Source organism: Podarcis filfolensis (genome assembly GCF_964270895.1).
Source record: "Podarcis filfolensis genome assembly, chromosome: 10".
Lineage (NCBI taxonomy): Eukaryota > Metazoa > Chordata > Lepidosauria > Squamata > Lacertidae > Podarcis > Podarcis filfolensis.
The window spans coordinates 20,561,253-20,578,210 of record NC_139612.1 but is presented as its reverse complement, the minus strand read 5'-3'; the positions used below and the strand labels follow the sequence as shown (position 1 = coordinate 20,578,210).

The 16,958-nt window shown below is 42.7% G+C and overlaps 1 protein-coding gene across 4 annotated transcripts in view; it reads right to left on the bottom strand.

Annotated features, from left to right (window-relative positions):
• Positions 1 to 16,958, bottom strand: part of TSPAN12 (tetraspanin 12) — an 88,234-nt gene that overhangs the window by 51,816 nt on the left and 19,460 nt on the right. For 3 of the 4 annotated variants that reach the window (XM_083574700.1, XM_083574701.1, XM_083574703.1), the window contains 2 exons: positions 6,925 to 7,007; positions 2,275 to 2,410 (listed from right to left, as the gene is read on the bottom strand). In XM_083574700.1, the coding sequence (XP_083430826.1) occupies positions 2,275 to 2,410; positions 6,925 to 7,007 (219 nt within the window). Of the gene's footprint in view, positions 1 to 2,274; positions 2,411 to 6,924; positions 7,008 to 14,571; positions 14,718 to 16,958 lie in introns of all 4 variants that reach the window. The other variant, XM_083574702.1, reaches the window with a different exon arrangement.

Here is a 16,958-nt window from a genome sequence, read left to right as displayed (position 1 = left end):
CTCCCATTGCTCTGTCCCAGCTCCTGCCAATCTAGCAGTTCGAAAGCATGCCAGTGCAAGTAGATAAATAGGTACCACTGCGGCAGGAAGGTAAACGGCGTTTCCGTGCACTCTGGCACTCTTCACAGTGTCCCATTGCACCAGAAATGGTTTAGTCATGCGGGCCACGTGACCCGGAAAGGTGTATGTGGACAAACGCCGGCTCCCTCGCCCTGAAAGCAAGATGAGCGCCGCAATCCCATAGTCACCTTTGATTGGACTTAACTGTCCAGGGGTCCTTTACCTTTACCTTACAGGGCAGTAAACATATAAAATAAAATAAATAATATAAAATAGTAGGACCATCCCTCTACAGTACACCATACTCTAAAAACACTTCTGGGTTTAAATAATTCTTTCTATATATACATATAAAATTTAAATTAATTTAGCTTCAGGATGCATTCAAATTAATGTGTGCTTGATTACTTCAATCCTCGAGAAGTCTCAGAATGAAAAACAAAGGGAAAGACTGAAAAGACTTAATATTTTACACCATGTTTCTTTATCCTGCATTTCATCTGGTTTTACGAAAGCTTTTTTCTGTAGAGCTCTTGTGGGGTGTTGTTGCTGCTTCTTATTAGGGTGATGAATCAACTATTGAGTCGCACCTGCACATCTCTGCAATGCCATGGTAAACGGCTTATTTAGCAATTAGTCAAGAACTGCAGTGTACTTAGGAAAATATCCTTTATTTTTTGCTTATCAGTTGGGCCAGAAAGAGCTGGTTCTCAGGCTCCCCAGAGTGAAATATTGTAGGTTAAGAGCTCTAGAACTGTCTAGGCTTGATTTAATGGAGTTTGATTGCTCTACACATAGTACATGTGTTTACTTCCAGATTGTGTTAAAGAGCAGTAACTGATTCTGCTTCTCCGCTGGCATTTTAAATAAACAAAGAAAGAAAGGATTAGGACCCAGTTTTAAATCATTTTGTTATTTGAACACACTGCATTTTTTAAAAAAAATTAAACAGAACATTCATCTGAGATTTAAACAGAACATTCATCTGAGATTTAAAAAGAACAAAACGATAATGGGTTAAACGTTTTAAGACACTCAAGTGATTTAAGAGCTTGTTTTAGAAGTCTGGGGTGGCAAGAACCAAATAATTCAGATTCTTTCCCATTCCCAGGCATCTGTCTGTTAAGGACAACTTACAGTGGAATGTTGCCTGGTACACAGTCTTATCTCAACTGTAATGTTCAGATTGTGGACTGCACTAAGGCTGCAACTCGATACACATTTACCTGGGAGTAAGTGCCACTGAACTCAATGGAGCTTACTTCCAGGTAAATGGGGAACTACGGTGCAATTTATGCATTGCTCAGAAGTAAGCCCCACCAAATTCAACAGGACTTACTTTGGAGCAGAGCAGTAGAACTGTGTTGAAACTGCGGCACTGTTTTCTAATAAAGCTGGTTCAGTCCCACTCATGAAGTTAAGATTGAACCAGTTTCAGCGCTTTGTAAATAAGAGCCTAAATTCTACCATTCAAGCAAAGCTAGGCATTCCTCAGGCTCTTAATCTATATACTACTGGCAAAGACTTCATTTCTTTCCACAAGCTTTGCCTCACGCAGAACTGTATCTAAACACAGATTTCTCCAAAGCTGACTGAAAAGTTGAACAAGACTTGGTCCCAGAGCAGAGAAGAAAGTTCTCCATTTCTACCAGCTTCTGAGACTATGGGTGACCAAAATACCTTCAGCAACCCTCTTCTCTCTTTTTTTCCAAAGCCATTAAAAAAAATAAATACATTTATTCAAAAGTTACAATACAGCTTTGCCCACTGCCATAATATCACAGAACGATCACTCCAATCTTCAATCCCAATCACTGTGGGATTGTCTAAAAAATGTAGTATGAACACCGCCAACTGGGAAACACTGGCCTGCGAGCGCTCCAATTGGAGAACAGCTGTTACCAAAGGTGTCATGGGCTTTGAAGACGCTCAAACTCAGGCTGAAAGGGAGAAACGTGCTAAGAGGAAGGCACCCTTGGCAAACCCTCACCGTGATCAACTCCCGCCTGGAAATCTGTGTCCCCACTGTGGAAGGACATGTGGATCCAGAATTGGCCTCCACAGTCACTTACGGACTCACTGTTAAGACCGTGTTCATGGAAGCCAATCTTACTCGGCTACAAGCGGTCGCCAAAGAAGAGTGGCAATGGGATATTAAGAGACGTTCTCCTTGCATCAGTGATGAAATGGCACGGGAAAACAGAAGACTCTTACCCACACGAGCAGCAGAAGGCTCCTTTTCACTGTTCCGCAATAGCCCAACATTCCAACAATGATAAGGAAACAGCAGACCGCAATCATGACTGGGTGGACAACTGGGAAGTAAGTGGAAAGAACAGCTTCCTCTACCCTGAAAGCAAATGAAAACAACAACAGGATCATGCTAACAGAACTGAACTGTGGCTCGTTTTAGAAAATGGTAGTCTTCTGATCAAGGAATGCAGAAACCATTAGTCTTACCCACTTAATTTTATTTTGATTTTAAATGTGATTGGAATTGTATTTTAAACTAATGGTTTGATTTTGTGTTTTTAATGTATTATATATTTGGTGTTAGCCGCCCTGAGCCCAGTCTTGGCTGGGGAGGGCAGGGTATAAATAAAATTATTATTATTATTATTATTATTATTATTATTATTATTATTATCATTATCATCATCATCATTACATCTATTACTGCTACCAGGAGTGTCCTATTAAGAGGCAGTTGTGCCCTTTGAATCTAGATGGAAATGGCCTAACAGCTTTTAGAAGCTATGAATTATTCAGTTTCTTAGATTTGAAATAACTCATTTTGCTGTGTACTTTAAAGTACATATTCCTTAACGCACGGACAATGAATGAACGAACTGAGGCTGCTCTACTGAGATCTCACGAGAGGCAGAGTAACAAACAGCCATGGAATCAGTGCTCAAGGGACAACCCCAGTTTTCTGGAACCTGAATAAATTATTGTCCCTATTTTGTCCTTCGGGGAAGATTTGAGGGTGCTTTAAAAAAACAAAACAAAAACTCTGTGCCTTTTGCTTCTGAAACTGCTATCCCTCAGTGGCTTCTCCCTTCTGGGGAAGAAGGAGAGGTTTCTCTTTTTTGGGAAGATCAATCCCTCAACAACTAACCGTGATAGAGAAGTGGAACCTCCATGCTGGGGGCAGTATATCTCTGAATACATAGGCTGTGAGTTTACAACCAGAGGACTGCCGCCTTCAAGCTGCACAAAGGCATTTGTTTGAGAACTCTTGGAATTAGAACTGTATTATTATTATTATTATTATTATTATTATTATTATTATTATTCGCATTTCTTTTTGTGATACCTAAATATATTTCCATGATGATATATACTGTTGCATTTGGTGTCCTATCCTGATGCATTTTGGTGTTTTGTATATGGTTCGTTTTTGTGATTTAAAACGCTTTGCCCATTTATGTGCATTGCTTAGAGATACACAAGTGAGGAATTCGACGTGGTCCTATGTCAATCATTCCATCAGTACAATCTGTTCAGCCTGCCAGATGGAACAATCCCCCTTCTTCTCCCCTCATTTGCTGTTCCAAAGCCAATTTGGGGGGCACACAGGGGAAAGAAGAGGGCGAAATTGAATCCTGCTCTCATTATGCTACTTAAAATGTGGAATTAGCATCAAAAGTATTGTTTAGTATTGAATATGAAATCTGTATTGCTTTCCTTATATCAATTACTTTCTATTGGGATGTGCAAGTAAGGCATTTGCGTTGTAATTCTTAACACTGATTCCTTTTTGCTAAGCTATGAGTCTTCCGTTGAAACAGAATACAAATAAATAAAATGCAAACAAGCGAAGAGGAGCTTTCAGCAATTTGGAATAGGGTTGGGTGGAGAGGCTCAAGCAATGATTGTTGGTGCAAGAATAGGGATGTTACATTTTTCGACTTTGGGGTTCTGGAGGATGTTGCCGGACTACAATCCCCATCTTTGGCCAGGCTGGCTGAGGCTGATAGGAGTTGGAGTCCAACAACAACTGGAGGGCAACAGACTCCTCATCCAGGAGCTAGACCAGTGTTTCCCAAATTTAGGCTTCCGGCTGTTTTTTGGACTACAATTCCCATCATCCGTACCTAGTAGGACCAGTGGTCAGGGATGATGGGAACTGTAGTCCCAAAACAGCAAGTGGGGAGGATGCTACTACACGCCACAAACTCAACCGGAACAGAAAGGAAACTTACGGTGAGAAAATGGCCGAAAAAGCCACAAAACGACTACTCCAGCTGAAGGAACCCTTAACCCTCTCTAACCTTTGTACTATTCTGACAGAATGAAAAGTGAGAAGGGTATGGGAGCATGGACTCCTGTTTAAAGAGGAATCCCCATCCCTTCCCACGATTCTTGCATCCACCACGCCAAGAATTATTGGAAGCAGAACAGGGAATTGTGGGAAATCCTCACACAATCACTGGATGTGATCCTGCTGCCATGCTGAAGGGGGAAGGGAAATGATGCACACGAGGCTTGCAAAAACCAGGCAGACCGTCACAAATAACCCCCTCAGACCCATCTCATGAGTGCAGTTGCTAGCAAAGACCAGAAATTTAAATCCTGGCGATCAGTGTTTGCAATGGGAGCAATACAGTGGTACCTCGGGTTACATATGCCTCAGGTTACATATGCTTCAGGTAACAGACTCCGCTAACCCAGAAATATTACCACGGGTTAAGAACTTTGCTTCAGGATGAGAACAGAAATCGTGCAGTGGCGGCGCAGCGGCAGCGGGAGGCCGCATTAGCTAAAGTGGCGCTTCAGGTTAAGAACAGACCTCCAGAACAAATTAAGTTCTTAACCCCGAGGTACCACTGTACCATTGTTAAAAGTTGCCGACAATGCAGGGAGACACCCAGGTTTGTCTTGTGCTGAGATGCAGCCATAAATAACGTCGTGGGTTGGAGGAGAGGGGGCGTCACCAGTGGCGTAGTGTGGGGGGTGCAGGGGGGCCGGCAGCACCGGGCGCAACATCTGGGGCTTAGGGTTAGGGGGCGCAAATCCACGGGTTAGGGGGCGCAAATCCACGGGTTAGGGGGTGCAAATTACTTGCCTTGCCCCGGGTGCTGACAACCCACGCTACGCCACTGGGCGTCACCCAAATCCCCAGGCACCATCAACCCCTCCTGCCCCGTAACACCTTGTTTGCAGGGCAGCAAGTACACTTTGATTCTGTGGAGCTGGGCGCAAGAAAAAGCATGCCTTCCTAGCTACTGAAAGCTTGGCTATGCAGTCCCAAGAAAAAATTGTGGAACCTTGTAGCTGTTTGTGCCTTTGCTCATGTGAACATGTATCGAGAACTATGGGAACCAGAACCAGGAAGCCACCAGGACTGAAGGGAATCTTCCACAGCAGCACAGAATGCCCACTGAACCCGCTGAGGCAGGAAGAGCTATGAAAAGCTTCCCGTTTACACTGAGTCTTCCTGACTCTGGTGTGCCCTTTTGACTCCAGATTCCTGGCTTGGTCCCTGGTCTCTGACTCCAGACTCCCCCTCCAACTACTGCCCACTGTGGCTCAAACCTGACAATATCCTCTCACATTGAACACTGAACCACTTTGACAGTCATGGCTTCCCCCAAAGAATTCTGGGAGCAATAATCTGTTAAGAGTGGGAGTGGTCAGGAGATTCCTATTCCCTTCAAAGAACTACATTTCCCATTAGGAATCAAAGAAATCAGCCCTGAGTGCTCACTGGAAGGACAGATCGTGAAGCTGAGGCTCCAATATTTTGGCCACCTCATGAGAAGAGAAGACTCCCTGGAAAAGACCCTGATGTTGGGAAAGATGGAGGGCGCAAGGAGAAGGGGACGACAGAGGACGAGATGGTTGGACAGTGTTCTCGAAGCTACCAATATGAGTTTGACCAAACTGGGGGAGGCAGTGGAAGACAGGAGTGCCTGGCGTGCTCTGGTCCATGGGGTCACGAAGAGTCGGACACGACTAAACGACTAAACAACAACAAGCCTCTTCCCAGGGAATTCTAGGAATTTTAGCTCTGGGAGGGGAATAGGTTTCTCCTAGCAACTCTTAGCACCCTCAACTACAGTTCTCGGGATTCTTTGGGGGGGGGAGCCGCGATTGTTAAGGTGTTACACAGTCAAACCTCGGTTGCCGAACGTAATCCGTTCCAGAAGCCCGTTCGGCTTCCAAAACATTTGACAACCGAGGCGTGACTTCCGATTGGTTGCAAGAGCTTCCTGCACTCAAGCGGAAGCCATGTCGGACGTCCAGCTTCCGAAAAATGTTCGGAAACCGGAGCATTTTCTTCCGGGTTTTCGGCAATTGGGAGCTGAAACGTTCCAAAATGGAGCCCTCCAGGAACCGAGGTTTGACTGCAATGGTGCATTAAATGTATGGTGCAAACGACTGGACTCCTTGGCAGGTTTTGAATAAACATACACAAATTTATTGAGGGTTAATATGGTAGATAGATAATAAAAGGATGTATACAATTTTACAGTATGCAGAGAACACCATGAGTTGAGAAATCAGAGAGAGGAGCTGAGGGAAGTCTTGGGGGGGGGCAGGAGGGAGGGAGGGTTATTTGGGGAGGGGGAGGGGGGAAAGGAGGGAAATAATGAAGATGATTTGTTTTGATAATTTGTTATGTTGAAATTGTTAATAAAAATTTTATTTTAAAAAAAATGTATGGTGCAAACGTGACCTTAACCAGGATTATTCCAGCAGTGGAGGTTTTTAAAACAGCATCTCAGATAAATTATGCAAAATACCAAAGCCCTTTTCAGAAGCTTTGTGGGACCTCACTCTTCACCCCACCACCACCCGAGCATTCGCACTTCCCTCCTTGGCAGTCTAGCTACATGCGGACAGCCATGACAAGCCTACCTTGTTTCTGCAGTTAAAGTGAGAACATTATTCAAGTAGTCCCTCATCCAGGCAGAAACGGCTAACACAGTGACGGACATCAACTGAAATAAAACAGGGATTTTATTTAGCAAACACAATTTAGAGCAGACTCAATTATTAAAACAGCATTACAGGCAGTGTGCACCATTGCACAGAATATCCCCCCCCCCACTTAGTGCTGTGAGCAGATGCGTTGCTAAAGTATTACTTCTCTAAACATGGCAATCTGCTCCTTTCCGATTTACTAATACTTTGGAAGAGCGAGTTTCTCAACGGAGCCGTTTCCGAACTGGCTGCTCTCCCCAAAACTGTGCACCTTGGGGACCCGGTAAGCTTTGAGGTTTTATTTTCTGCTTGTTGTAAGATTAATAACTCCAGCAGAGATTTCATAAGTGAAATCCACAAGGTACCATGATACGTTTTCCTTCAGACTACTGGCTTTGAGAGACCACTATGTGTATAATTATCGGATTACTAAGGGGAGGGGAGAAATCCTCACTCAAGCTGGCATGTATGGGGAAAGCCACTTGTGTGATTGAAGCTGAATGAATAATATGCAGCTCATCAGAGGCCTGAACTAGGTTAAGATGATGGAGTGTAATAGGATCAATTCCAGCTGTTGAAAAGGTTTTGCCAACTTCTGAACACTCACAGTTTGGTTATCAAACATGGGCAATCAGGAAAAGCGAAACTAACTTAAGATTTCATATTTTAAGCTATACATGATTTAAAAAATCATAGAATTTCAGAATTTGAAGGGGCCGTGGAAGTCACCAAATCCCACCCCTTGCTGAGCATAGCAATCTTGTGGCTGAAAGGACTTAAAGTACTCAACTTGATAGAAAGAAAAATATATAAACATGCACATGCACAATACTGAAATACAGTGTTCGAAACTCCCATTGTTCTAGGCGCGTTTTGTGCCAAGGAATTTCATTAGCGCAAGCAGTTTCTGAGCTCTGGGCGCAGTACCTGTTAGAATTTCTGCTCCATGATTGCAGTCATGGAATTGTTGACTTTCACATGACGTGGTATGTTTTGACTCCACAGAGTAGGAAGTGACGGAGACAGGATGTTTGTGTTACTGTGTTCCATGAAATGGGACTATTATCCTTTGTTCTTTTTCTCTTTGCTGTCTGATGCTAGAGAGAGAGGGAGCCATGTTGCAGTGCTCCGTGTGTGTTTATATGTAAATAAGGTAGATTAGCCAAAATGCTGAGTTGCTGAGGTCTGTCATGCAAGTTGCGCAAACTCTGCAGATCCCTAAGTGTGCCAGTGTCTGTTGGCATCGGTCGCTGTGATGTTTGGGCTGAAGAAAGCTTATGAAGCTTCCGACCAGCAGGGAGAGAACATGCCAGTCACGCATGTGTCTCTGCCAGAGTCCTACTCGAGTGTAGGCCGAATTCCTGACAGTACCATGCCTGAAATTTCAGATTAGAACTGCAGAGTGGAAGGAAAGGAGGATCTTTTTCTGCCTCCCCACTTCCAGCTACTCTCCGAAGACTGGAGAAGAGACCCTCTTAAGAATATTAGGGGGTGGGCAGGGGAAGGACTAGACCATGTGAAAAATGAACATAATATTTTAGCTGCAGTTCATTCATTTTCAGCTTCGTATTCTTGTTATAAAAAAGTGTGCCTAGACATTCTGTTGTTGTGCCCGTAAACTCAGTTTAAGGTGCCATTTAGCTCCTAGATTTCGTATCTCAGTTTCTAACACTGCTGAAGGAGTAACTAAGGATGCAGCCATGACATTTTTAATTTCGAGCCACAAAAAAAGGACCATATAAACACACCCATTCTGGAAGAGGATCAAATTGAGCTTTCATAATCTCCATTTAGGGAGTCCTGAAGGAAAGTGATTACCTTATCGTTTGCTATTATTATTGGTCCTTAAATTTTAAACAGCCCTTCACCCGATGATCACAGGGCAGTTTGCAAAATTAACCTCCTTCAGAATTGGAACACAGATATAGCATCAAAAGAGTAGCCTGATCTTAGATAAAGAATGGAAGCAACTGAAGGTTGCTATTTGTTTTCTTCTTCTTTTCAATACAATATTTTATTGGTTTTTTCCATATTACATCACAATATAAATAAACCAAAGCCATCACACATCCTCCTCATCCCCCCATATAGCCATCAATCAAACATAATATTCTTTTGTCCCTCCCCCTGCTTCCCCCCGCCCCCACCCGATTTCCTTGACATTCTGATATTACATTTATCTTTGCATTTTACAATCTTCTCAAATCTTCTCTATATTCTTATTATCTTCATTTACTGATTTACCTTCCCTCAGATACTTTACATTTTAATCTAGGCATATTAGCATATCTTTTTTGAGCAATATTTTACCATATATTCATCAAAACATTCCCACTCCTTTTTTAATTTTTGATTCGATTGGTTTCTTATAATAGCTGTTAGTTTTGCCGGAGTTAAGTATTCATTTAGTTTACAAATCCATTCTTCCCTTAAGCGTAGAGTCTGTGACTTCCACTTAGCAGCAATCACTACTCTAGCTGCTGTACTTGCATATAAGAAGATTCTTTTTCCCCTCCATGGTATCTCTTCCCCTATCAATCCAAGTAGATATATTTCTGTTTTTTTTATTATTGATATTTTCAACATCTTCTTTAATTCTTCTTGTGTTACTGTCCAAAAATTCTTAATTTCCTCACACCTCCACCACTATTGCTATTTGTTTTCAATGCTTCTATGCAATCCTTCTCCCCCTACCCAAAGAAGCGTATATAATACAGTGGTACCTCAGGTTAAGTACTTAATTCGTTTCGGAGGTCCGTATTTAATCTGAAACTGTTCTTAACCAGAAGCACCACTTTAGCTAATGGGGCCTCCTGCTGCTGCCGCGCCGCCTGATTTCTGTTCTCATCCTGAAGCAAAGTTCTTAACCTGAAGCACTATTTCTGGGTTAGCGGAGTCTGTAACCTGAAGCGTATGTAACCTGAAGCGTATGTAACCTGAGGTATCACTGTATATGCAGATCTTAACACTGTGGGTCCTGCACCCACATTCAAGAATCCAAAGAAACGTGCAGGATCAGACATCCCTGTCCTCTCTCCAACTCTAACCATAATATTCATGCTCTTAATTAGGCCTTAAATCAGATCCTGATCACTCATTAATTCTGTAAGCATTAATTATCAGGAGGGGCCTGGAGAGGGAGTCTGGCATAGCTCCATGATTTTCCTGAACAGCTATGGGATTGCAACATGATAGGTCTACATAGGCTCATGGCAGTTGGTTTGCACATTGCGCATGTAACAGTGGCTGGAAAATAGCCTAATTCTTATTACTAGATTTTGGGAGGCAATCTACACTACTGTTCTGAGGCTGTGAGCTCGACATGTCCACACCATGTAAACGGCCATTATTCACCATACGAACCCGCCAGTGACCCAGCTCTCTTTAGAAAGCACAGCACCTGGACTTGGGATCTGGTGGAAACCAAAAGATGACCAAAAGTGCAAGGGATTGTGGGGTGCAAGCTATGTGGGGGATTTGGAGATCTCTTTGGAGAAGCCTGGGTGGTTGACGTGATCAGCCTATCGAAAACCAGAATCGCCTTTTATCGATTTTATTTAGCCTCTGTGGAAATAAAATCCGCAAGTTTCATCGATATCTCTTTAGCCCCCTTAAACCACCCCCACCAACATTGCTTTAAGGAAAGATAAGCACAGGACTATCGGTTTATCTGGCCTCTCTCGCTGAGCAGTTAACAGCATCAAACTATGACAACGGCACAAAAGGTTTCCAGCTGTAGCTTCTAATTGCGTCCACGACGCAATCGATTAAGAAACCTCAAGCAGGGCCGCTTTATTTTTCACTCTCCGTTCCCTCCAAAAGCAAAGGAAAACAAAGGGGTGACATTGAGTTGCTGGACGAGCAACTATTAATTACATTCGGCAGCAGGCTACACCACAAGCAGCTATGCGGAAGACAGAAGAACCCTGTATATATTTGAGGCAGGAATGCCAGAGGAGCAAAGGAACAGCTGCAACTAGAACCATGCTCTCTTGGCGTGCAGTGGAGTTCCAGCTACGAAACTGACAAGCACACGCCAGGGTGTATGCAAGGCGTTCTTCCCACATCAAGACTCATCGTCCACTTTTTTCTTCCAGCCTTTTCTTCCTTCCTTGGCACAAAAATGGGCACAAGGCCCTGGAATGACAATGCAAATGGGCATGAAGGCGTAGCCCATGGGTAGGCAAACTAAGGCCCGGGGGCCGGATCCGGCCCAATCGCCTTCTAAATCCAGCCCGCGGATGGTCCGGGAATCAGTGTGTCTTTACATGAATAGAATGTGTCCTTTTATTGAAAATGCATCTCTGGGTTATTTGTGGGGCCTGCCTGGTGTTTTTACATGAGTAGAATGTGTGCTTTTATTTAAAATGCATCTCTCAGTTATTTGTAGGGCATTGGAATTCGTTGTTTCCCCCCAAAAAAATATAGTCCGGCCCTCCACGGGGTCTGAGGGACAGTAGATCGGCCCCCTGCTGAAAAAGTTTGCTGACCCCTGGCGTAGCCTCTCTTCACCCTCTCACAGTGCCAGTGAAACCTTGTTTTGTCTCCTGAGGGAGGCGTTCGATATACAGTGGTACTTCTAGATGTGAACAGGATCCGTTCCGGAGCCCCGTTCGCATCTAGAAGCAAACGTAACCCGTGTCCGCGCGTCTGCGCGGGTCACCTTTCGGCGCTTCTGCGCATGCGCGTGACGTCATTTTGAGCACCTGCGCATGCGCAAGCGGCGAAACCCAGAAGTAACGCGCTCCGTTACTTCCGGGTTGCCGCGGAGCGCAACTCGAACGTGCTTATCCCAAAGCACATTCAACCCAAGGTATGACTGTACACAACAAGTTAGCTTTTGGGCCACACATACTTCTGCTTGTGGGGCAGAAGAAGATCTAGCCAACCCCTAAGTACGACCCCTGCGTTTGGCCTCCAACTCACGGAAAGCGATGGTGGGCATAGGAGCCAACTCCTAGGGGCCAAAGGCCCCCCAATAAAACATTGGAGGGGACATCCAAATGATGTGCATGCGCCACATCTTGTGATCGATTAGGGCTTACCTGGGCCCTCACAATGTTTTATTCAAGTTGGCACCTCTGATGGTGAGGAACTTCTCATCCCAGCCTCTTTGCACATGCCCACATGTCAAATACCTGAAAAGGCCTTTTTTATTTTTTTATTTTAGAAAATGTATACACATTGGTAAAAAAAAGCAAAAAATAAAAAAACTTGAAGAGGTTTACAAAAAGATAAAACAAAAAGACCAAGAAAGTTTTACAACCATACACGCAAACGTTAAAATTTTACTTGAAAACATACAAATGTTAAAATACACTCAATCATAACAGGCTCCTAAATGGCTTTACAGAATCTAATTCGCTTATTCCAAAACTGATAAGAGAGGGATGTTCTCAATTCAGCAGAAATATTTCTGTGGAGAATTTTATACAGTATAGAAGAAACTCATTCTGGATACATTCTAGTGGTGATTCTTTCGGCATGGATTTCTGTTGTTGTTGTTTTAAAAAGTTTTGTTTTATGATTTCTTTTACTTGGCTTTTGTATTATTTGTTAGGTGCCTTAAAAAGCAAGGTGTTTTTTAAAATATATATATACAGGGATGAGGATTAAAAATTTAAAAATGCATGTTTTACATTATTCCCTTAATAACTGGTTCTACGGAGGCTGTGATTCTGTACTATATATATTTTTTGTACTTTGCTTAACGGTTGGTTGATGGTATTAATTTTGACTGATTTAATACTTGCTTGTCTGAAGGTGTCCTCTGTGGGAAGGGATGTCCAGACCAAGTCCAGTTTAAAGATAAGGAACCATAAGAAGGCAGAGCAGGGCTCTTGAAGCTGCCCATCAACAGTTGTTGTTGTTGTTGTTGCTGCTGTTTAGTCATTTAGTCGTGTCCGACTTTTCGTGACCCCAAAACAGGCTGAGTAGGCACCAGAGGCTCCAGGTTGCCCCCAAGATTGGGGGGCAACATCACACACACCTCCCAACATCATGCAAGTCAGTGCAGCCTTCTCCAACATTGCACTGGGCTCCTCTCAACATGGGGAGGCTGGGCCCCCTTCAAGCAAATATTGAGGGGGCTGAAGACCCCTCGGCCCCCAGAGTTGGCATGCCTGGCACACCCATAGCTCATCTTGTCACAGTTTTACCCATTATATCAGACCCTCCAAGTGTTCCTATTTTCCAGGGACAGCCCCCGATTTACAAAAGCCGACCCGGTTTCTTATTTGATCCCGGAATGCCCTGCTTTTCCTTAGTACGTCTCTATTTTCATTGGAGAAATGTTGGAGGGTATGGTAGAATCATAGAATCATAGAGTTGGAAGAGACCACAAGGGCCATCGAGTCCAACCCCCTGCCAAGCAGGAAACACCATCAGAGCACTCCTGGCATATGGTTGTCAAGCCTCTGCTTAAAGACCTCCAAAGAAGGAGACTCCACCACACTCCTTGGCAGCAAATTCCACTGTCGAACAGCTCTTACTGTCAGGAAGTTCTTCCTAATATTTAGGTGGAATCTTCTTTCTTGTAGTTTGGATCCATTGCTCCGTGTCCGCTTCTCTGGAGCAGCAGAAAACAACCTTTCTCCCTCCTCTATGTGACATCCTTCTATATATTTGAACATGGCTATCATATCACCCCTTAACCTCCTCTTCTCCAGGCTAAACATGCCCAGCTCCCTTAGCCGTTCCTCATAAGGCATCGTTTCCAGGCCTTTGACCATTTTGGTTGCCCTCCTCTGGACACGTTCCAGTTTGTCAGTGTCCTTCTTGAACTGTGGTGCCCAGAACTGGACACAGTACTCCAGGTGAGGTCTGACCAGAGCAGAATACAGTGGCACTATTACTTCCCTTGATCTAGATGCTATACTCCTATCTTTGCAGCCCAGAATTGCATTGGCTTTTTTAGCTGCCACGTCACACTGTTGGCTCATGTCAAGTTTGTGGTCAACCAAGACTCCTAGATCCTTTTCACATGTACTGCTCTCAAGCCAGGTGTATCTTGTATTTGTGCCTCTCATTTTTTTTGCCCAAGTGCAATACTTTACATTTCTCCCTGTTAAAATTCATCTTGTTTGTTTTGGCCCAGTTCTCTAATCTGTCAAGGTCGTTTTGAAGTGTGATCCTGTCCTCTGGTAGGACGTCCCTATTTTCATCAGATAAATACTGAATGGGTATCTGACCCTGAGCCATCTGAAGGCAGCTCTGTAGAGGGAAGGTTTTTTTAACGTTTAATGTTTTATTGCATTTATTATATATGTTGGAAGCTGCCAAGAGTGGCTGGGGTAACCAAGACAGACGGGTGGGGTATTATTATTATTATTATTATTATTATTATTATTATTATTATTATGGAATAGGACGTTCCTATTTTCATCAGAGAAATGTTGGAGGGAATGTTATATCGATATATAGTGTATTCAAATTTTGGTAATTATTTCTAAAATTTGCATCTATCCATATAAATTAGCATAGGCATGCTTTATGCGGTTTGGTTTTCTCTTCCATCCTCTTTTTCTAGTGTTGTATTTCTTCTTTGTGGGCTCCCAAGTGTGTGACAATCATATTGTATACCTGTCTTCTTTGCTCCATGAATCCCCTTCTTCTCTTTCCTAAAATTCTCCTTTCTGAAGTTCCTTTTTCTTCTTCTTAGCAATGGCTCCAGTCTAGTAATCTCTCTCCGACCCGCCCCTTTTCCTTCCATCCTTTCTTTCTGCTTCCTTTCTTTCAACAAAACATATTTATATATATATATATATATATATAAAGAGAGAGAGAAAGGAGATAACATTCTTCCTTTTTTCTCCAACCAACAGCATTTTGGTAAGCTCTAGCAAAATATTTTTCGTGGCATGCTTCTCTGCACAATACAATTTGCGAGCATATTGAGCAGCAGGAATTTCCCCAGTCATATTGCTTTTCATGTTGGGACTGCATTATCTTACTATTCCGCCGCTTTTGAAAAGTGAGGTTAAAGCAGCAGCATGAAAAAAGTAGGAGCTGCACACTTGCATAAGATGAAGGGAACTAGATCACCTGCAGGAGTTTGATCCCTTCGCTATGACTAAAATGTCATTTCTCTCTGACATTACCACAGAGCTGCTTAACTGTCATCAGTTCATCTGTTTTTGCTCTAAGGTAAGGACTGCCATAGGAATAACTGTGATGAAAAGCACACTTTCTGGGTGTGTTGCTGTTACAGAATTGTTTCGGGGCATTGATTTTAATTAACTAATCTGTTATCACATTTCTGTACTGCTCTTCATCACATTTGTCCTAATCTTTGTTGATTTTTTTAAACAATAAAAATATAGAGTCAATGGACTTTCTTGTTTTTTTCTTAGTTACTGAGTTTTCATTTTTCTACATATCAAATTAAACATTTTACAAACTTTGAAACATCCAGTGACTTCCCTTCTTCTCCTTCCATGGTTCATATTACATATCACAGTTTCCTGCATATTTTACTATAACCATTCAAATCAGTTTTCCACTTTTACATCAAACAAATGCTATTTACTCCATTGAATTTATTGAACGCTGCCAGCGTTTTGAGCTGTGTAAAATTATTTTCCATATATTCAATAAATATTTTCCACTCTACTTTAAGTTGCTTTTTTTTTTAGTTTAGTTTCTTTTCCCCTCATCATATGAATTCAAATATTTCTTTTTGCAATATGAAGGTCTGTGGGCTATCAATAAACTTGAACAGGCTTGCAATATTAGTGGCAGGGTATGTGGATATATTCATGAGTTTGCAGAATATACCAGTTCAGAGCATTTTTTTCTAGAAAATACAGAGAGGCATGAGCATTACCTCTTTCAGAAACTAAACGAGAAACATAATTCAGCATTTTCAATCCTGGCTCTTCAATTGATGGCAGTTGGTCCACTGACCTTAAGACTAAAAGGTTACTAAGCTAAACATCTGTACTGATGTGCACAGCTTTCCCATAGCATATGTGGAAACTCATATCCCATTCATGACGAAAAAAGCTCTCCTCCTTCTTTCAAAACAATGCTCTACTAGCCTAAGGTTGCTTAGGAATTTTTGTCCAACCAGGTCTGTAGACAGATAACTAATATAATTTACAGATTTGGGGTCAGCCAATGGTGAAGTTAACTTCTAAGACGGGCCCTTTCAAGTGTTGTGTTAATTACACAAGGCATCTGGAACTATGAAGGCATAACTATCAGAATAGAGACGTTTCTTCCCAATATTTATTTTGGTAGAAATTTAGCAGAGAGCTGGAGCAGCAGGCAGATAGGAAGCAACATGGGATTTAACAAAATAATGGCGTGAGACAATTCCCTATGAACACATACGCTGTCTCTGAAATGTGACAAACTCAGCATCCTATACCCTTTTAAAAATGTGGCTCTTTTCTGGGGTAGGTGTGTTATTGGGTTGTTGTTTTTATTCTGATTATATATGTTGTGATCTTTTCTGTGAACCACCCTGAGACCTCCAGGTATAGGGCAGTATATAAACGCTAATAATATTAATAATAATAATGCTCTCTAGGCTACACTGAAGTCAATATATAGCTAGCTAGCTAATTTTAAAAATTGCGCGTTCAGACCCAGAAACCTCCCCCCTAAATTAATTCACACTTGACTCAAATTTTGGTTTCGGTTTTTGGCAGAATTTAGGCCACAACTTTATTGATTACAGAAAGTGACTGGTTGCATAGGCTCTGGTTCGACTTGCTCCCTGCACCCTTGCAGGTAGCGCTGACCCAGGGTTCCAGCACAGGTCAGCCAAGGGTGAACACCTGGATAAGCAGAAAACTGGGAATGGGCTAACTCTGTCACCCAAATGTCCCCCTGGACTCAGGCACGGGCACAACCCCCTCTCAGGGGTTGATCAAACCATCGAGTTCCTGGATTCCTTTAACAGAATACCCTTCACATAGGGATGGCGAGACCCTTCTTCCATCCCTATCACCTGAACCAGAGCC